This window comes from Poecilia reticulata, chromosome 2 (assembly GCF_904066995.2).
Source record: "Poecilia reticulata chromosome 2, P_reticulata-male-v2, whole genome shotgun sequence".
Lineage (NCBI taxonomy): Eukaryota > Metazoa > Chordata > Actinopteri > Cyprinodontiformes > Poeciliidae > Poecilia > Poecilia reticulata.
Genome location: NC_088831.1, coordinates 15,253,217 through 15,270,942, shown reverse-complemented (window position 1 = coordinate 15,270,942; position 17,726 = coordinate 15,253,217). Strand labels below are relative to the sequence as shown.

The window sequence follows — 17,726 nt, the reverse complement described above, 5'->3', positions numbered from 1 at the left end:
CCAGTAAAGTTATTTAGGAAGTGTTGCTTAAGACTGTCTTGATGTGTAATGATATATATTTCTTTAATCCTATTTCAGAGCATTTTGAAGTTATTTTATTAGTTTTGGAGTTACTTGTATTGATGTTTCTAAATCAATATGAACTTGTTTTCTTTGCATTATTTGAGGTCTGAAAGCACTGCATCTTTTTCGTTATTTTATTTGACCATCTTTGTTTTCTGCAAAATACAAAATTTTTGCTTGGAATTTTGGAGGCATGTAGTTCATAGGATAAAAGAACAAAGTTCATTTTACTCAAACATATACCTATAAAAAGTAAGATCAGAGAAACTGAATTTTAAGTGGTCTCTTAATTTTCTCCATCCATCCATCCATCCATCCATCCATCCATCCATCCATCCATCCATCCATCCATCCATCCATCCATCCATCCATCCATCCATCCATCCATCCATCCATCCATCCATCCATCCATCCATCCATCCATCCATCCATCCATCCATCCATCCATCCATCCATCCATCCATCCATCCATCCAGACAGACATCCTATTATCACAGATCCTGAATTTACTGCATTCTCCAGGATCTCCAGGATTTCCAGAATCTCCAGTATACCCTGATCTGTTGCAACTCCTTCGACCATCAAAACACAAATCCCACAAAACCAACGTTTATTCCTTTTCCCCAATATGTACCATGAAAGAGCAGTTACAGAAATCATACATTTGTGATTTTCTTTCTGAAAATCAGTTACAACAAACAAGGCACAAGATATTTCAAGTACTCAAAGTCCTTCCACCATCCCAAAATAAATATACATGTGGTCTTCTTTTAATGAAGATACAATTATATATCTTCTAAGTAGTCAATAAATTAACATAACATTAACAAATAAAACAGAAAAATAGCTAAGCATCTTGCAACATTCACAATTTTTAATGAAAGGACTAATCACCTTAGCAAATGATAAATTAGAAATAATCATTGAATGTTTCAACTTAACTCAAAATGAACATGTTCTAAATAAAAACCTTGTAAAAACTGAACTTGAAAAACAATTTCAGCCTGAAACCTTCTAATCAGACAAGTGCATCGATAATCTATTAGACCCGCTCACCCCAGGCCCCTAGCACAAACAGACCACATTCCTCTTAGCAGCTTAGAAAAATAGAGCTTTGGTGCCCCATCACAAGACAACGAATACAAAAATATTCATCAGAAATAAACATACAGATTAAAGTGTGCTCAAATCAACAAATAAAGTGATCTCACAATCTCTTTGGTTCAGTAAGGCAATAGCAGCTTCTTCGTTTCAGTGGTCAACTGCTGAAAAACAGTGCTAAATTTGGGACGGCGCACAGACGGCAAACAGCTACAGCTGAAGCTCACCTCCATCCAGCAGAGAGACGACTTCAACACTCATGTATAGAGATGCTGTCTCTGCCATTCTCATCTATGACTGATAGATGAGTCATATCAAATTAAAATGTCACTCTGCAAAAAGAATATAATCCAACAAATGAGTGACAAATCCAAAATGGCAGTGAGCGCTACAAAGCTGCATCTGGTGCTGCTGGCAGGACGTTGCTCAGAAAGCTAACTCTGGGATTTTCACTACAAACATCATCCTTGCAACAACTAATTCAAATTCTAAGTGTTTCACATCCTCTGTTAGTAACACGAGAATAAAAAACAAAGATAAAACCCTATGATCTGAATTTCTGATAAGGCTTCATATAATTAATATGACGCTACGAACTTAGACCATGAATACCAGTAATGGTATCTGTAGCATATGGTTCAAAATGAAGCCCTGCTTTTTAGACTCCTGCTACAGTCTGGCTATTCTTCCCTAGCTGGAGCAATAAAAACTATTATCTGAATGTAAACATGGCAGCTAATTTAGAGTTGTTATCGTTATGATTAGAAAGATTCTGTCCTTCCTTAAACAGGGATCTATTATGAGTAAAACCAAATCAGATTTCTCTGTGGGTTAAAAATAATGATTAGGATTCAGCTGTGTTTTCAAGAGATATATGAGGAAAGATACACATAAGCTGAGTGTACGTGACACTTGAAGTGTGCTGCTGTTGAGCTTGGTTCATCTTCAGTTTCCAGCTCTTCTCCAGAGTAAATCTTGTGCATTTGAGCCTGTCATGTTGTCCAGGGATTAGCTGAGCTGCCCTCCTTTCCAGGCTGAGACGAGTGGTCAGTGTGTGTGTTTCAGAGAGAGGGATGTGTGTGGCTACAGTGCAATCATGGTGCTGCTCAGTGCTCCTTCAACCTGTGAAGATGAGAACATCATGAGTAGGTGTGGTTATATTTTACAGTCACAAGCAGTAGGCTGAACTTTGTCTTTCCTGAGCGAGTCAGAGCAAAGGTCTGATGTTTCCTGTGCACACACAGCAGTGTGAGCCTAGAGACACGACTCAAACCTTTCCATCCACATCCATGTCTCTTATTATCACAGTGAATCCTGGGACTTGTACTTAAATAAATACACCACATTACTAAAAGTATTTAGTTGTCTTTCTTCACACATGTTGAGTGTCCACCAGGTTTAGGAGCTGCAATTGTTTTGTTTTTTACCATTTTTCCAGAAGCACATTGATTGGGTCAGACACTAATGTTGGATGATGAGGTCTGGCTCTCAGTCTCTGGTACAATTAATCTGAACAGGCGTTTTATCAGGTTGAGGTCAGGCCTGTCAAGTTCTTCCACACACAACGTGCTGACCCATGTCTCCATGGACATTAGCTTGTGCACTGGTCGGCAATCATCTTGGATAAGGAAGAGACCAACTCCAAACTCTTCCTACAAAGCTGAAAGCATTAAATCATCTTTGATATTTTTTCTGCCATTATTCAAGAGCACACGTTGATATAGATAGATAGATAGATAGATAGATAGATAGATAGATAGATAGATAGATAGATAGATAGATAGATAGATAGATAGATAGATAGATAGATAGATAGATAGATAGATAGATAGATAGACAGACAGACAGACAGACAGACAGACAGACAGACAGACAGACAGACAGACAGACAGACAGACAGACAGACAGACAGACAGACAGACAGACAGACAGACAGACAGACAGACAGACAGACAGACAGACAGACAGACAGACAGACAGACAGACTCACTCTATAGCAGAGACAGGGTGGGGCTTGGATGAGGACAGCTCCTTGGTCACCAGCCGTAATAAAAGCTTCAACACAAACAATGAAAACATTTTATAAGCATACAAATTATTTGTAATGAATTAAGGCTTGCAGCTGTGGTTCACTTGGTAGCAGCGAAAAATAAAATAAAATATGAATAATATCAAAATCTGATATGATAGAAATGTGGTTTTCCTTGCACTTGTCTTCAGTGAAGCTGAAATAAATGTTTTTTTCATGTCTGTGTTTGCTCTGTGTTGTTATGAAGTCTACTAAAGGAGGCTATTTGCCGTTTCTGTGAATGAGTGACATAGTTGTATTTTTATCCACTTTATTATAAACACTGTACACTGTCCAGAAGGAAAAAAGTGGAACTTAGTTAATGAATAACTTTTACTTTAGCACTAAAGCTAAACATAAGTTTTTATTGCTGAGTAAGACGGTGAGTTAAAAAAAAGTCGAAAGAATCTTGGCGCATAATTGAATATCTCTAACATTTCAAAGCTCTTTTTTGTCATAGAAACCCCCAAAAATGTAAAACTACTGTCACCCCTGGTCCTAACCCTTAAGTATGTCAAACCATTGAAATATCTCCATACAGTCACTGCTCTGCACTCACCAGCAAAGCGAGGAAGTCAGCAGTCATTAGCATGTAGAAGACCTGATTCCAGCCACCTGCAGACAACACGCCTGCCAGCAGGGGGCCCAGAGCTGCACCTATCACCACAAACACAAATAGAATTTTACATATGAGCTAAAAATTGACCAAACCTTCACATTTCAAGATGTGAGCATATTTTGGGATTTGACTACTTCAAATATACAATGTTATGCTGAACATTAACTGTTTGCATAGCAGCCAAGCGAAGCAGGAGAAGCTGCACTTCCTGTAAGGTAGGTGACGTATACATCCGCTGTTCTGGTTCCTTCCTTCTCGATGCCAGCTTCGGTCAACAAGCAGCACAGCATGTGTCTATATGCACTCTGTACAGGTGGCGCTCTAACAGCATTAGCCTATCAGATGTGCCCACAGGGTGATCACTTTTCTGCAGGTCTGAGGGAGGTAAACATCTTAACTGAACCGCATCTATCCTCAGACAATAACCTAACACATAAATAAAGAAAATAAAATGAAAATGATGTAAAAACTTCACTCGAATGTAAATAGTACTTCTCCTCAGTTTTTGTCTCAAAGATGTAACACGTCGGTCTGTGTGCCAGAGTGCATGAAGTGCATCTATGGGGTAATATCATTCTCACTAAAAAAGAAAACAGGGTTGGATCAGCAGATTTATTGATTATTTATTGATTTATTTTTAAGGTGTGTATGCAGTCACATGTAAACAAGTAGCTGCAAAAAGGTGAACCACATAATTGTAGAGCACTTTGGCTGTGATGGAGAACATCACCAATGGAAGGAGCGATTGATCATATTGATCTGCTGGGAAATGTTAATGCTGGTTTGTTGCCCAGACGGATCATCCTGGAGCTCTGAGCAAAACTTAAAGAAGGAGCCGTGCGGCACCGGTACCGGTCCAGCTGCAGTCATCCTTCAGTCGCCTTTATGGACAAAAAGCATCTTCATTCTGTTAATGTGCAACTTCTGCACATGATTTCTCTATAATAAATGTCCACATTCCCCACTCAAAGACTCTGTCTGTCTTTAAATCCCGGCTGAACGCTCTGCTGTTTAAACAGGCATTTGCACAATCTCTTTATTTTCTTCTGTTTTATTTTTTTCTTTCTTTAAAGTTTTTATTTTTATTTTTGTGAGGTGACCTTATGTGCCCTGAAAGCACCTTTTAAATAAAATATATTATTATAAATACTTATACTGTTACAAACAAGGACGTTGCCATGGTTACTGCTTCACGTGGTGGCAGACTTATGGGTATTTATACTGATTTACATATGTATTTATGGGTAGGGACAGGCCACGAGCGAGCGCACGGCTTTATGCATTCCTGCTGTTTCTGTGCTTGACTGCTATGTGTCAGCTAGGAATAACAGGAGAACAATTACATTCAACATCTTGATCAGTAACGTATTGCTAACTTAGGGGAGAGAATAAATAGTACTGACCTACAGATCCTGTCCCATCGATGATGGCTGTGACTGTGGACAAAGCCCTGGCATTGCCTTTCAGGCTTTTGTGTGTTCCCTGTTATCGAAAATACAAAAAGAGGGAGTCACAGAGGAGAGGTGTACATGTGAAAGAAAAACAACTTTAAAACATAAAATAGATTTTAGTGTGAAATATCTACCAGATCTGCTGACACAGCAGTTGTTATGAGAGCATATGGTCCATTCACCAGACCTCCACATACGAGCAGCATTCCTGGGAAACACCAAATCAGTCAAACGTCTGTTCCTAAACACCAGCTCAATGTCCACAGGAAGCATTTTCCATGAAACCACTTGCTCTGCATGCTGTCAATCAATCAATCAAGTTTATTTGCGTAGCACATTTCAGCAACAAGGCATATCAAAGTGCTTTATATCATAAAAACACAAAAATACAAAGTCATAAAACACACAGTTACTGCATGACCTCTCCAGCTTTTCTTCCATCTGTTTACATAAACATTCGTACAATAAATACGACAAACATCTCTAAATGTTTTCCATCTGTTATTCCATCCATCTTGTAGACCTACTAGTCCTGTCCAGTCATCAATCTTCCCATCTATTCCAATGAGAACATTTAAGCGTTTCAATCAAAATCTATTTGATCATATTGGTGCAATAAGGCTGATAGATCAGATACATGTGTAATTTTTCTCACATCAGCTTTCATCTTTCTTCTGAAGCTTTGTGCATTGCTACATTTGCTGCCACCAAGATTTGATGCTCCTAAGATTAGTGACCTGCGGAGCTTTAAAGCTCTGCTCTCCGAGACATTTTCTATGCAACTGTCAACAGAAAACAAAACCCCTACACAAAGAATTACATCTAGTATTGTAAGAGTGTGGCTTTAGAAATTCCTGCCAAAAAAAATAATGCTGTTGAAAGCAGACAGGGAAAAGACAGCAGCTTCTCACCAACGGTTGGTCCCAGTCCCAGCTGGCTGATCATAGAGAAGCCATAGAGCTGCAGAGCAAAACGCAAACAGAACCAGAAGGACAATGAGCATCGATATTCATAACTGATCCAAACTAATCATTTATATAACATACATTACAGGGAAGTGTTACCATCCCTGTTCTGGACAATTAAATACTGTGCTTATTTGCTAAGAACCAAAACATGGGGAAGCTTACAGTAGGAGCAGCTAGAAGTAGCATAACTGCACATGTGCTGGCTCTCTTCCCCAATTTATCAGAGATCACTCCTGCCAAGATCCCACCTGTATGGTCATGGACAGACACACACACACACACACCCACACGCACACGCACACGCACGCACACACGCACGCACGCACGCACGCACGCACACAGAGTCCATTTATGCCGTTACATCAGGAAAACATTCATGCTAATTCCTGCAAAATAAACTGAAGCTAATTTTCTATTCACACAAAAAAGCAATAAGGACAAAAAGCCTCAGATTCCATCAGTAATTGGAAAAAACAAAAACTAATCGTACTCCATGAAAAACATAAAACTAATATTTTTAATGGTTGGAGAAATTTAAAAAATAAATAAATAAATAAAATAAATCACTGACCCACAATTCCTCCAACATCAAACAAGGTGGAGAGATCTCCAGCTTTCTTTGCATCCAAATGAGCTGAACAAGAAACAACAACCATCAGTTCTGTCACATTCCTCTCGCCAGAATAAAGGGGTTTCAGCTAATTCAATTAATTTATAATGTGCAGATTCAAAACTACATGTCTTAAGGCATTTTATTTTATCTTGAGGTTATTCAATAACAGACTGTCTTTTTTTCCACAAAGCATACGACGGGCCTGAAGAGGGAACCGTTCACTGAAATCTGTTTGATAAAACTGTTCCCACAGATCATTTTATACACATGGAACATTACATGTATGCTCCACGTGTATAAGTTTGCTCGTTTCAAGCAAACTGAAATGAGGCAAAATTGCTGAACAAGGCTGGCAGGTTGTTTACCCACCTGCTTTGGTGATGTAGAGGGGCAGCCAGAAAAGGAAGGTATAACTGACCAGCTTGGCAAAGAGCAGGCAGAGAGAAAACTCCACCACTCCCTGCAGAAACAAACATCATGTCACAACATCACAGCGACAACTGACTGACGTGACAGCAAACCCAGCAGAGTGTCGGTAAACTGACGGGTATTCGCAGCGCTCCCATGAAGCTGATGGCAGAAGGCTCCGACTCGCTCTTCACCACCACGACCGGCTGGGCAGGGACACACACAGCGTCCCGGGGCAGCAGCAGCTCCGTGTCGTAGTTCTGCACCAGGACGGAGGCAGGAACAGGAAGGCCACAGATCAGCTGCAACTCAGCAGAACCGGCTGACACCAACACCAGCTCAGCACCAAACTTCCTCAGAAAACAGCTTCGTATTCTAACCCCAGAGTCACCTCAAGATCCTCAAGAGGCAGAAAAAATGAATTTATGATGCTTGAAAATTTATATTTTTAAAGCAACCAAATTGTAGAAATATCTGTGATTAGAAAGATAAATAAATAAAAATTAATGGACTAAAAAATAAAAAAGTCCCACACAGCTTTTGATCTTCTGATTTTGGAGGAGAACATTCAGTCGCATCTCATCAAATAGAAAGCCTAATTTAACAAGCAGCAGCAGGCAGCAAGACAGTGACAGTAAAGAGAAACTCCTCACCAGATTTCAGTTCAAGCTGGTTTGCTCAGAATAAAGAAAAAGTAAATCTTCTAGTCCTCATCAATAAAATTATCAATATTTCTGGATATTATATCTATTTCATTGCCTGGAAAATGACCGTTTCCCGTGTAAAAGCTCAACATGGTAACACTTTACATGGGTGTGCATAGGACTGATATGACATGAACACATACAGAGTTTGCCCTGCAATCGTCGTGTCTTGGGCAAGAAATTTGAACCACCTTGCCTGAAATCTGTTTGGTAAAACTGTTCCCACAGATTATTTTATACACATGGAACATTACATGTATGCTCCACGTGTATAAGTTTGCTCGTTTCAAGCAAACCCAGTGCATGCAGAGACGGGGTCCTGTGGACTTGATAAGGCGTAAGTACAAAGCCACTTATCATAACACCTGACATAAACAAGAAGGAGTCTTCATGAACATTTATGACTGTTGAATTGAAATGATGGGTCATTCGGTAAATAATGACACTTTCAATACAATGTTTACATTAAAGGTGTCAACTTTGCATTATTCTGTAAATGATATTTTAATGCAAAGTTGCATTAAAACTTGCATTAAAAGTCCGTTAATGTGTCAACTTTGCATTGAAAGTGTCGTGATTTACCGAATGACCCTTCATGACAACAGTCAAAAACATTCATAAAGACGCCTTCATGTTCATGACAGGTGTTATGTCATATTTATGACAGTGTTATGTCAATCTTATGCACACCCCTTCAAATAAAGTGTTGCTCTAAACACTATAGCTGCAGGAATACTAACTGTCAAAAGACTAAGAATCTATGACTTAGTTTAATAAACTGACTAAAATCTTATGGCAGTAAAAGTTAAGTCTGCAAAGATTTTTTTAGGACATAACAGACCAAAGACAAGATCATTACATTAAAATGCATTACAGCATTACACCTTATACTAGCTGTGCAGAGGCACATGAGATAAAAACTGAAATCAAAACCAAATCAAAGTAATAAGAAATGTGAATGGGTTTAATCCTGACCCAGTGCTTTCCAGACACCTCTGGGTTGAGTCTAAATGTTGATGCCCTGGAACAACAAATCCCTCATTTAGCACAACTGTACAGCCAAATTATTCAGAGCCAAAAACCTGAATTTGTATTCAAACTCAATACAATTGAATATGTTGTTGTTGTTGTTCACAAAGATGTGAACATTTAGATTCAGCCTAAAATATAATTACCAGTGAAGCTGGAGATCACTGACAGAACTGACCTTCCTACTTTGAAGACATTCCTTAAAAAAGCTGTAGGCCTAAAACACAATATGAAGGAAACATTGCGTTCAATTCAAAAACACTTTGATTAAAGTCAAATAAATGTAACTTCTGCAAGTATCAAGTTTGTTCAAAGGATTATGATTTAGTACTCACTGAATCATAGCTTCTTATTTTTTCTAGCATTATGGAAGTAAGAGCCATTTTATCATTTATTGTTTTGATTTTCACTTAGACATACCAGCTCAACATTAATTTGTCATATTTAACTACATATGAAACATGACAAATTATGAAGTCCTGGTGGTTTAAAATTGTAAGATAAAACAGCCAGACGTATAACTGCAGCCGACCTCTCCGTCCCTTCAGTTCTGTTACATTCTCTCTGCAAGATAAGGCTTTAGATGGACTTCTGTGTTTAAAAACTGTATATGGTCAAATATGTAACCAGGTCCATGTCAGGAGCTCACAGAGCAATTCCATTACATTACAGCATCTAATGAAATAATATTCATTCAGAGAGATGCACACCTGCTTTTTGTTATCCTTGTATTGCAAATAAACTTTCGGATGTCCATTTGCTCCACTCCAACTTTTGGCTGAAATCTAAATAAAGACAGATTTACTACTTAAAACAGGTAAACACACACAGGAAGGACAAAACAAATGTCCTTTACTCACGCTGCTGCCAGGAGACTGGTTCTGAGTACATACGCCTTTTAAGTCATTCGGATCTGCGGAGGGGGAAACAGGTTAGTTGAATATGACAAAACTGTAGAGTGAGAAAATCCATCAGCCTTATTCAGTGCTTTTATTTTGAAATGATTGCTCCGTCAGCAAGTCCAGAAGGTAAAGTCTCTGACACCATATCAGGCTGGAGTCGAGCAGTAAAACCTCTGACCGATGACTAAAGTGAGTTTCAGAAGTTATTTTGTGAAAACAATGCATCTTCTAACAACCTTTTTGTTTATTCCCCTACACTTATATTAGAAGTCATTACTTAGTTTTATCATTATTATTGGTGTGAACATGTTCACCTAAAAAAACAAACAAACTAAGGTGGACATTTTGAACCCGGTAAAACCGCTGATATGTTTTCACAGATCGGCGTTACGCTCTTTACATAATTATGATTATGATGACTTTAATGACTTTTAGACTTACGTTCAATAAGGAAAAGGAAACAAACGACTCCCATGGCTGCGATGATGAGGCCTGGCACAATGAAGGAAAGGCCCCAGTTAGAGGAGACCCAGTAGCCAGCGATCAGAGAGCCCAGGATGTTCCCCACTGAGGTGTGGGAGTTCCAAAGTCCCATGATGAGCCCACGCCTGCCAACGCCACAAGGTTTCATCACTAAGCCCTTCAGGCCTCAGCCTATATCAGCTCCATTCGTCTTTACATGAAAGCTGTGAATTATTCTACCTCACCTTCCTTTTCCAAACCAGTTGCCAATGCAGGTCACCACACTGGGCCAACCAGTAGTTTGAACCAAACCATTGGCCACCTAAAAAAACAAACAGAGAGCCACATCAACTTCCTGTACACATATCAACTAAAGCTACATAAGCAGTAGTAAATGTGTCTGCAGTTACACTGAAAAAAAGTGAATGGAGCTCCAACTTCAAGAAACTGAGGTAACTTGTTACATGAATTTAATTTGATTACTTGTAATAAATTAGCTCAATTTTTGGATCACTGATTTTTTTTTTTCAGTACAGCTGTCCTGACTGAGAAGTCCCAACTAGCCTGGTTAAAATGGGTGTTGTGTGCATCTCACCTGAACAAATATATAGAAGCCGAGACTGTGAATGTTGTAAATGTAGCCAAGTCCAAACAGGCAGGTGAAAAGCCCACTGCTCAGCATTCCCACTGTGAGATACAGCCGGATAGGTAGGCGCTCCCCAATGATGCCGCTGCACAGGGGGAACAGCAGCAACATGCTAACTCACATTCATCTGTGATGTACAAGCTTGATTCATAACTTTCATAAAGAGGATCCTGATTCTGTCCAATTTCTTTTGCTTATGTTAAAGTGCATTGAAGTAAAACAGAATAAACAGAACATGTTGTATCTGTTGAGAATTTTGAGTTTTTGCACTAAAATAATTCAGAAACTGTGAAGAAGGGATCACATGCTTGATTCCCTCATTGTACCATCTAATAATTACTTTAGTTGAGCTATAGATGATCTAGTATCACATAAACACCAAATAGTTTGGTGTTTTGTGATACTGAAACCTCTTTCTCACCATTCAAAATCTACTAAATCAACTTCCCCTTTATGTTAGTTTTATGCTAGCTTTGTGCTAGTTTGTTAGCGTTGTGCTAGATTGTTAGCGTTGTTCTAGTTTTATGCTTGCTCAATCATACTGATGTCTCACCTGAGGTACATCCCAATGGCATAGGCACAGAGAAAAGAGTAGTCCATGGCTCCTAGCAGCTGCTTGTAGTTGCTTTTATCTAAAATTCAAATATGAATTACTAAACACAGATTATGCAGCTAGCAGTTTATTACTGTTTAACTGATGAGGGTTCTTTCCAACTTGACTGCCCTGCTTATGCTTTCCTGTTTAGTTTGAGGCAACAACTTTTGGAAATAAAGCAAAGAGCACTAAATCCACAAGAGCTGTCATGTACTATATACAATTATGTATAGACGAGTGAGCACTTTTCACACTTAAACTTTGTGTATGGACAAATTTAAAAAATGCGGCGAACAAAAAACTTTGGATGTATAAAGCCAAACACACGTACAGACCTGCGCACCTTTCCTTTACAAATCCTAATATGCGGGAAATAGAGCGCAGCTGCTGGTCCACCCTGTCGCCACCCATAAATACATTATATAAGTTATTATAAATGCCCAAATCTGCCACAACGTCAAACAATAACCATGGCAACATCCTTGTTTGTAGCAGTATAAGTATTTATAATAATAATAATTATATATTTTATTTAAAAGTGTTTTGAGGGCACATAAGGTCTCCTAACAAAAATGAAAATAACAACAACAAAAAAAAAATCCAAATTACAAAAAAGAAAATAAAGAGATTGTGCAAATTCCTGTTTGAACAGCAGAGCGTTCAGCCAGGATTTATGGACAGACAGAGTCTTTGAGTGGGGAATGTGGACATTTATTATAGAGAAATCATGTGCAGAAGTTGCACATTAATAGAATGAAGATGCTTTTTGTCCATAAAGGCGACTGAAGGATGACTGCAGCTGGACCGGTGCCGCACGGCTCCTCTTTTAAGTTTTGCTCAGAGCTCCAGGATGATCCATCTGGGCAACAAACCAGCATTAACATTTCCCAGCAGATCAATATGATCAATCGCTCCTTTCATTGGTGATGTTCTCCATCACAGCCAAAGTGCTCTACAATTATGTGGCTCACCTTTTTGCAGCTACTTGTGTACCTGCGATTGTATACAATAAATAATTGATTTTATTCAAATCAATTTTTTATTCATTTTAATAAATCAATAAATGACCAATTAATCTACTGATTCAACCCTGTTGTCTTTTTTAGTGAGAATGAAATTACCCCATAGATGCATTTCATGCACTTCAGCGCACAGACCGATGCTTTACACCGTTATGAGACAACATACAGACATGACCTGGTGAGTGAGGAGGGTATTTGATTTTTAGATATTTGCTGTGGTAGATAAGATCTACAGCAAATATAGGAATAAAGGATAAACATAGGAAGTCTTGGCCAATTTATCAATGCACCCCAGAATAATCCCAATACAGATAAATACCAAAAGGCTTCCAGCTGCACTGCGTCTCAGTGTGGAGTGAAGGGAAAGAGGTTTCCTGGCCTCCACCGCTGGCCACAGCGCCGGTGGCGGCTGCCAGCTCACTGGCTGCTGAGCAGTTCTTATGAAGCTCGCTCTGGCAAAAATAAAGAAAATACCATCAAGAACTGCTCAATCTCAAGCTCCAAACAGACATGGCATTCATTTCATTCAAGGTTGTTTTCTGTGCCTAAAGAGCAGCTTCAGATTTTGTATCAGGTCCTGATGTTAGTCTTTTGCTGTAATCAGGAGAAAAAAACAAAAGAAAAACTATAAGCTGAAATAGGCTGTTCAAGACTATTAGCATCATTAAGTCAAAACCTGTACAGAAATCTGGTTTTCAGCCAGATCTCAGATAAACATGACTCTCTAAAATGGCTCCCATCATGGCAGGATTGTTGAGCAGAACGAGCCAGAAGAAGCCATCGCTGTCAGAAATCTAGACATGTTTCATGATGGGAACGTTGTTCATGATCACAGCCTGACGTTGCTGTGAGCCCAGGTCCACAGCCTTGTGAATCAATCAGTCAGTCAAGTGATTGATAGATTCCAGCATTATTGGATGTAGCACTATATTCCACTGGCAGGGCCTTCTGCTCATCCCAGGGGAGGAGGAAATGACCGGGTCCTTGAGCTGGACAGGCTGGAGTTAGATCGTCTTCAAGGGGAATAATGTCCCTGTCTTAGAGGAGAGGGGATGGATGGCGTTTAAAAAACAGATCATGCAGCAACGTTCCCATCAACCTGCTGGAAAAACTCACATCAAGCATGTTTAAACAAAGTTCAGAGATAACCACCAGGATGAGTCAACACTGAGATACTTTTGACACTTCTGGTTCTGTTCTGGGTTTTGTTTGGGCCGTGTTCTTGAACTCAGGACAATGAGCAGCTTGTTTGAGTTTAGATGCTATTTTCAAATAAACTGCCTTGCCTACTTGTTTTATATCTGTTTCTTTGTTTCGTATTTAAAGCAAATAACCTTCTTATAATCAGTGGCGCAACTACACATTATTCAGGTGGATGCGAAAACATAAATCGGCGCCCCCCCCTCCCCCCCCCCCCCTCCCCGACGACAATAGTGAAGGGTAAAACTCGCTATATTTACCTCGTTATGTGCGCGAGGTGAAGGAGCGTGAGTCGCTCTGAAGTGTTTGGGAAAACATCATCGGCTCCAGACGGAGCTTTTGGCGCCCCCTCTGGTCCTGCGCCCCTATGCGTTGCATACGCTGCATACCCACTTTTTGCGCCACTGCTTATAATCCAGCAGTGTAAAATGTGAAAGCTAATTTCTTCCTAGCCGTCAGGTTTTGATGACATCAGAAGTTCACACACAGATGTTACCTTTACGATACTGATGGGTTTCCTGGAAAGGTGAAAGCTAGTGTAGAGCAGGAAGGTCAGCATGAAGGTAAGAGCTCGATACCTGCAGGAGAAACACAGTGTCATAGATCCACAGAATTTCCTCTCCTCCTCATGCTAGCAACAGGAAGGAAATCCATATCCCAACACAGAAACCTGGAATATGATCCGACTTTCCAACATCTGTAACCGGCTGGTTGAATGCATGACACTAAAGAGGTGAAGTTTGCTTGGGTTTGAGCTGAAAGTCAGGAGAGGAAGCAGCTACTTCCACGACTCTCATCAAGAAAAAGACCTTCATGAGTCTGCTTGTTCTCCCTGTGCCTGTGTGGGTTCTTCCCGGGTACTCCTCCTTCCTCCTACTCCTCCTTCCTCCCACAACATCATGTGGGATGTCAACATCCCACATGATGTTGACACCATGTTGACTGATTTGCCAATAGGCATGAGTGTGAGTGTGTGTGTGTGTGTGTGTGTGTGTGTGTGTGTGTGTGTGTGTGTGTGTGTGTGTGTGTGTGTGTGTGTGTGTGTGTGTGTGTGTGTGTGTGTGTGTGTGCGTGTGTGTAGCCCTGTGATGGACGAGTGACCAGTACAGGGTTAACCCTACCTCTGGTCAATGACTGCTGGTCAAACCACCTGTAAAAAAAGCTAATGGAGGGATGCAGGGACAAAGAAGTGGATGAACAGATGGAGGGATGGATGGAGACCTACCATTGTTCCCTGTTGAAGGACACCAGCAGGTGGATCCCTGGAGGAACAGGAGCCATGATGCAAAAAAAAAAGTGAGTTTCAGGGTAGAATTTGGTGAAATAAGTTCAGCGTTCCAAGTGGGCTCAAACTCATCAAGATGAAATTAGTCATCTTCCTCTTCACAGCAGACCGACAGGGACATGGACACCTGGAGGACACATGGCTGACACCTGCAAGTGGAGGTGGAGGAGGCAGACGAGGGAATAAGTGGGAGAAATGACAGAATTGTGGAAAGGAAATCAAGAAAAGCAGGATCTTAAACAAGTCAAAGGTCTAGAAAGGTCTCCATGCTAGGCTAGGGTAAATATACTTTATATACTTTACTTCTTTTTTTTTCAAAATCTCTCTCTTTCTCACTGTTTATTCAATGTCACATGCTCTTTTTATTTTAATTATGTAAAGCACTTTGAAATGCCCTACTGCTGAAATGTGCTATACAAATAACATTTTATTGATTGATTGATATAAAATAATCTGTAATCCTGAAATCAAAAATCAAATGTAGATGACTGTATGCCGCAAAACAGGTTTTATTGCTCTGATTTACTCTTAATAATCACCCTTTTCAAAAATGTACTAAGTTTTAATTTATTATTGGTGAATTTGAAACTACAGCTGTCTTAAAACTTCTTTTTCATCTGTTATCGAGATGACTGAACTATTCTGTGGAATAGTTTACAGGCGGAGTCAATATAGAGCTTTCAACCAGTGAACAGCATCAGCCATCAAGCATGATGGCGACAGCATCACAGTGAGGATCTGGCAGCTTCCTGCTGTACTAATTAAAATATATAGAATAAAGACAGACTACTTAAAAAACAACAAAATTAGAACATCAGAACTATTGCAAATGTCTGGAGAGATGAACAAAAAACAACTGAGCAAAATGACCCCACCCACCGCACCCCCTTTGTTGTATTCACCTGAGGAAACTCATTCAGAGTATAACTCAGATAAATGTTATTTTTCAATCTTGTCTTCATGCTTCTCCTTCCCATTGCTGCCCTGGGAAACAGACCATTTAATCTCCAGTGTTCATCAAGCCTGGGCCAATTAGTTTCTACTAGTGATTTTCAGGAAATGACGGGAAAAGGAAAGTCAATTCTCAGGAGAAATGAGTCATGGTTTAACTCTTAAAGTTCCGTAGTGACAGGCGCGAAGAAAGCTGCAGGTGTTGCGTGAGGTTCGAGTCAAAAAGCTTGAACCCTTCATCTAGAAACACAATCTTCAGATACAAATGAACCGAGTGTGCTCTTCTAGTTATTAACCATCATCTTCGCTGCTCATCGCGGATGTTCAGACGAGGCTGCTGTGTATTGAACAGAAAGCCAAACGTCCCTGCATAACCCATCTTTACAAATGATCCGATCTGTCGTTAAATACAGATAAAACTAGAGTAAGATATGGATTCAGGAACAGCATCTCTGCCTTGTGCTTTTATCGATAGTAAGAACAATGTTGGCTACCGTCAACTTCTAGGTTCAAACAGCAGCTAGCTAAACCACATTAAAGCAGGACTAACCCCATCAGTTCTCCGTATTCTTCCCAGGACAGTTTTCACCCCAACACCTCGTTTATTCTGCCCACCTTACCGTGTTCACCAGAGTCACGGACTTTGCTTCTCTGTACGGACCACAAGAGCCGCCACTTCCTAGTTTGCTGAAAGCTGCCAACTGTCAACATCCAACCACACTCTTACACAAAGAGACACACAAGCGTGTACGGCAAGACGATTTAGGATGTAATGCTTAACTCTCTACATCGCAATAATTTTTGAGACAATTATTCGCTCAGCAAATTTTGTTATTGGAAGGTTTTATGTTTATGACGGTGTCATGTCAGTCTTATTATGCACACCCCATCAAATAAAGTGCTACCAACATGGTAATATATTGAAAGCACAATGTAATTAGTTCCACCTGCAAAGTGTGTTGTAATGGATCCTTCTGTGTTCTGGTAACCTGATGTGTTGGCAGTACTGATGTATGTATGTATGAAGCATGTAATGTACAAAGTGGCAAAGAAGAAGAATAAAAGACATTATGTAACAAAGAAGTTACTTGATTAGCAATTATAATAAACCAAAAGTGTATTTGTAGCACACTGTAATCACACTACTAATATATTAAATATGTATTCAGAATATGCTTAAAATACAATCTAAGTATATGTTAAATGTAATTCAATCACTAAAATAGAACACTCTAAATATACTAATCAAGCACGTTTTTGGTACATAAAAATAAGTACACTAAGTACTACTTAAGTTTGTCCAAAAAAGTACGTTTAAAAATGCTTAGCACACTTTAAATAGTGCTTAAGTACTACTTAAATACTACTTAAATACACTAGGCACCAAATTAGTATTTCAAAAAAGTCACACTTTAAGTATACTAATTCTAAGAATACTTGAAATATACTCATGATTAGTCCTACTAAAAGTATGCTTAAGTATGTTAAATTTTAACATACTTAGTAAATTTTTCACTAATGGCTCAAGGCTTTGTGCTGACATATAAGCGTCAAATAAATGCAAATCAGTTTGATTAAAATAATACTAATGCGTGTGTGCAGGGTCGCAACTACATATTATTCAGGTGGATGCGAACAC

General features: G+C 39.5%; 1 protein-coding gene across 3 annotated transcripts; it reads right to left on the bottom strand.

Annotated features, from left to right (window-relative positions):
* Window positions 1–656: 656 nt before the first annotated feature.
* On the bottom strand, window positions 657–16,864 carry slc37a1 (solute carrier family 37 member 1). Of its 3 annotated transcripts, XM_008396122.3 has the most exons (21): window positions 16,708–16,864; window positions 15,077–15,285; window positions 14,348–14,429; window positions 12,971–13,103; window positions 11,588–11,666; window positions 10,984–11,119; window positions 10,634–10,710; window positions 10,368–10,534; window positions 9,885–9,937; window positions 9,735–9,809; window positions 9,203–9,241; window positions 7,429–7,551; window positions 7,253–7,343; window positions 6,842–6,904; window positions 6,433–6,518; window positions 6,214–6,262; window positions 5,437–5,510; window positions 5,255–5,333; window positions 3,792–3,889; window positions 3,155–3,219; window positions 657–2,286 (listed from the first exon to the last, which is right to left on the bottom strand). In XM_008396122.3, the coding sequence occupies exons 2-21, from the start codon at window positions 15,130–15,132 to the stop codon at window positions 2,271–2,273; spliced, it is 1,641 nt and encodes a 546-aa protein (XP_008394344.2). In that variant the 5' UTR covers window positions 15,133–15,285; window positions 16,708–16,864; the 3' UTR covers window positions 657–2,270. The 3 variants fall into 3 exon arrangements, with proteins under 3 accessions (XP_008394344.2, XP_008394352.2, XP_081454488.1); XM_008396130.3 differs by lacking the exon at window positions 9,203–9,241; XM_081598362.1 differs by lacking the exons at window positions 9,203–9,241; window positions 9,735–9,809.
* Window positions 16,865–17,726: the final 862 nt, after the last annotated feature.

Excerpts from the sequence above, each read along its gene's own strand:
- slc37a1 (XM_008396122.3), bottom strand. The coding sequence starts at position 15,132 with ATGGCTCCTGTTCCTCCAGGGATCCACCTGCTGGTGTCCTTCAACAGG. Across the intron at positions 9,810-9,884 it reads ACCAGTCTCCTGGCAGCAGC|ATTTCAGCCAAAAGTTGGAG; the intron begins GTGAGTAAAGGA and ends GTCTTTATTTAG. Across the intron at positions 6,263-6,432 it reads TACTTCTAGCTGCTCCTACT|CTCTATGGCTTCTCTATGAT; the intron begins GTAAGCTTCCCC and ends TTTGCTCTGCAG.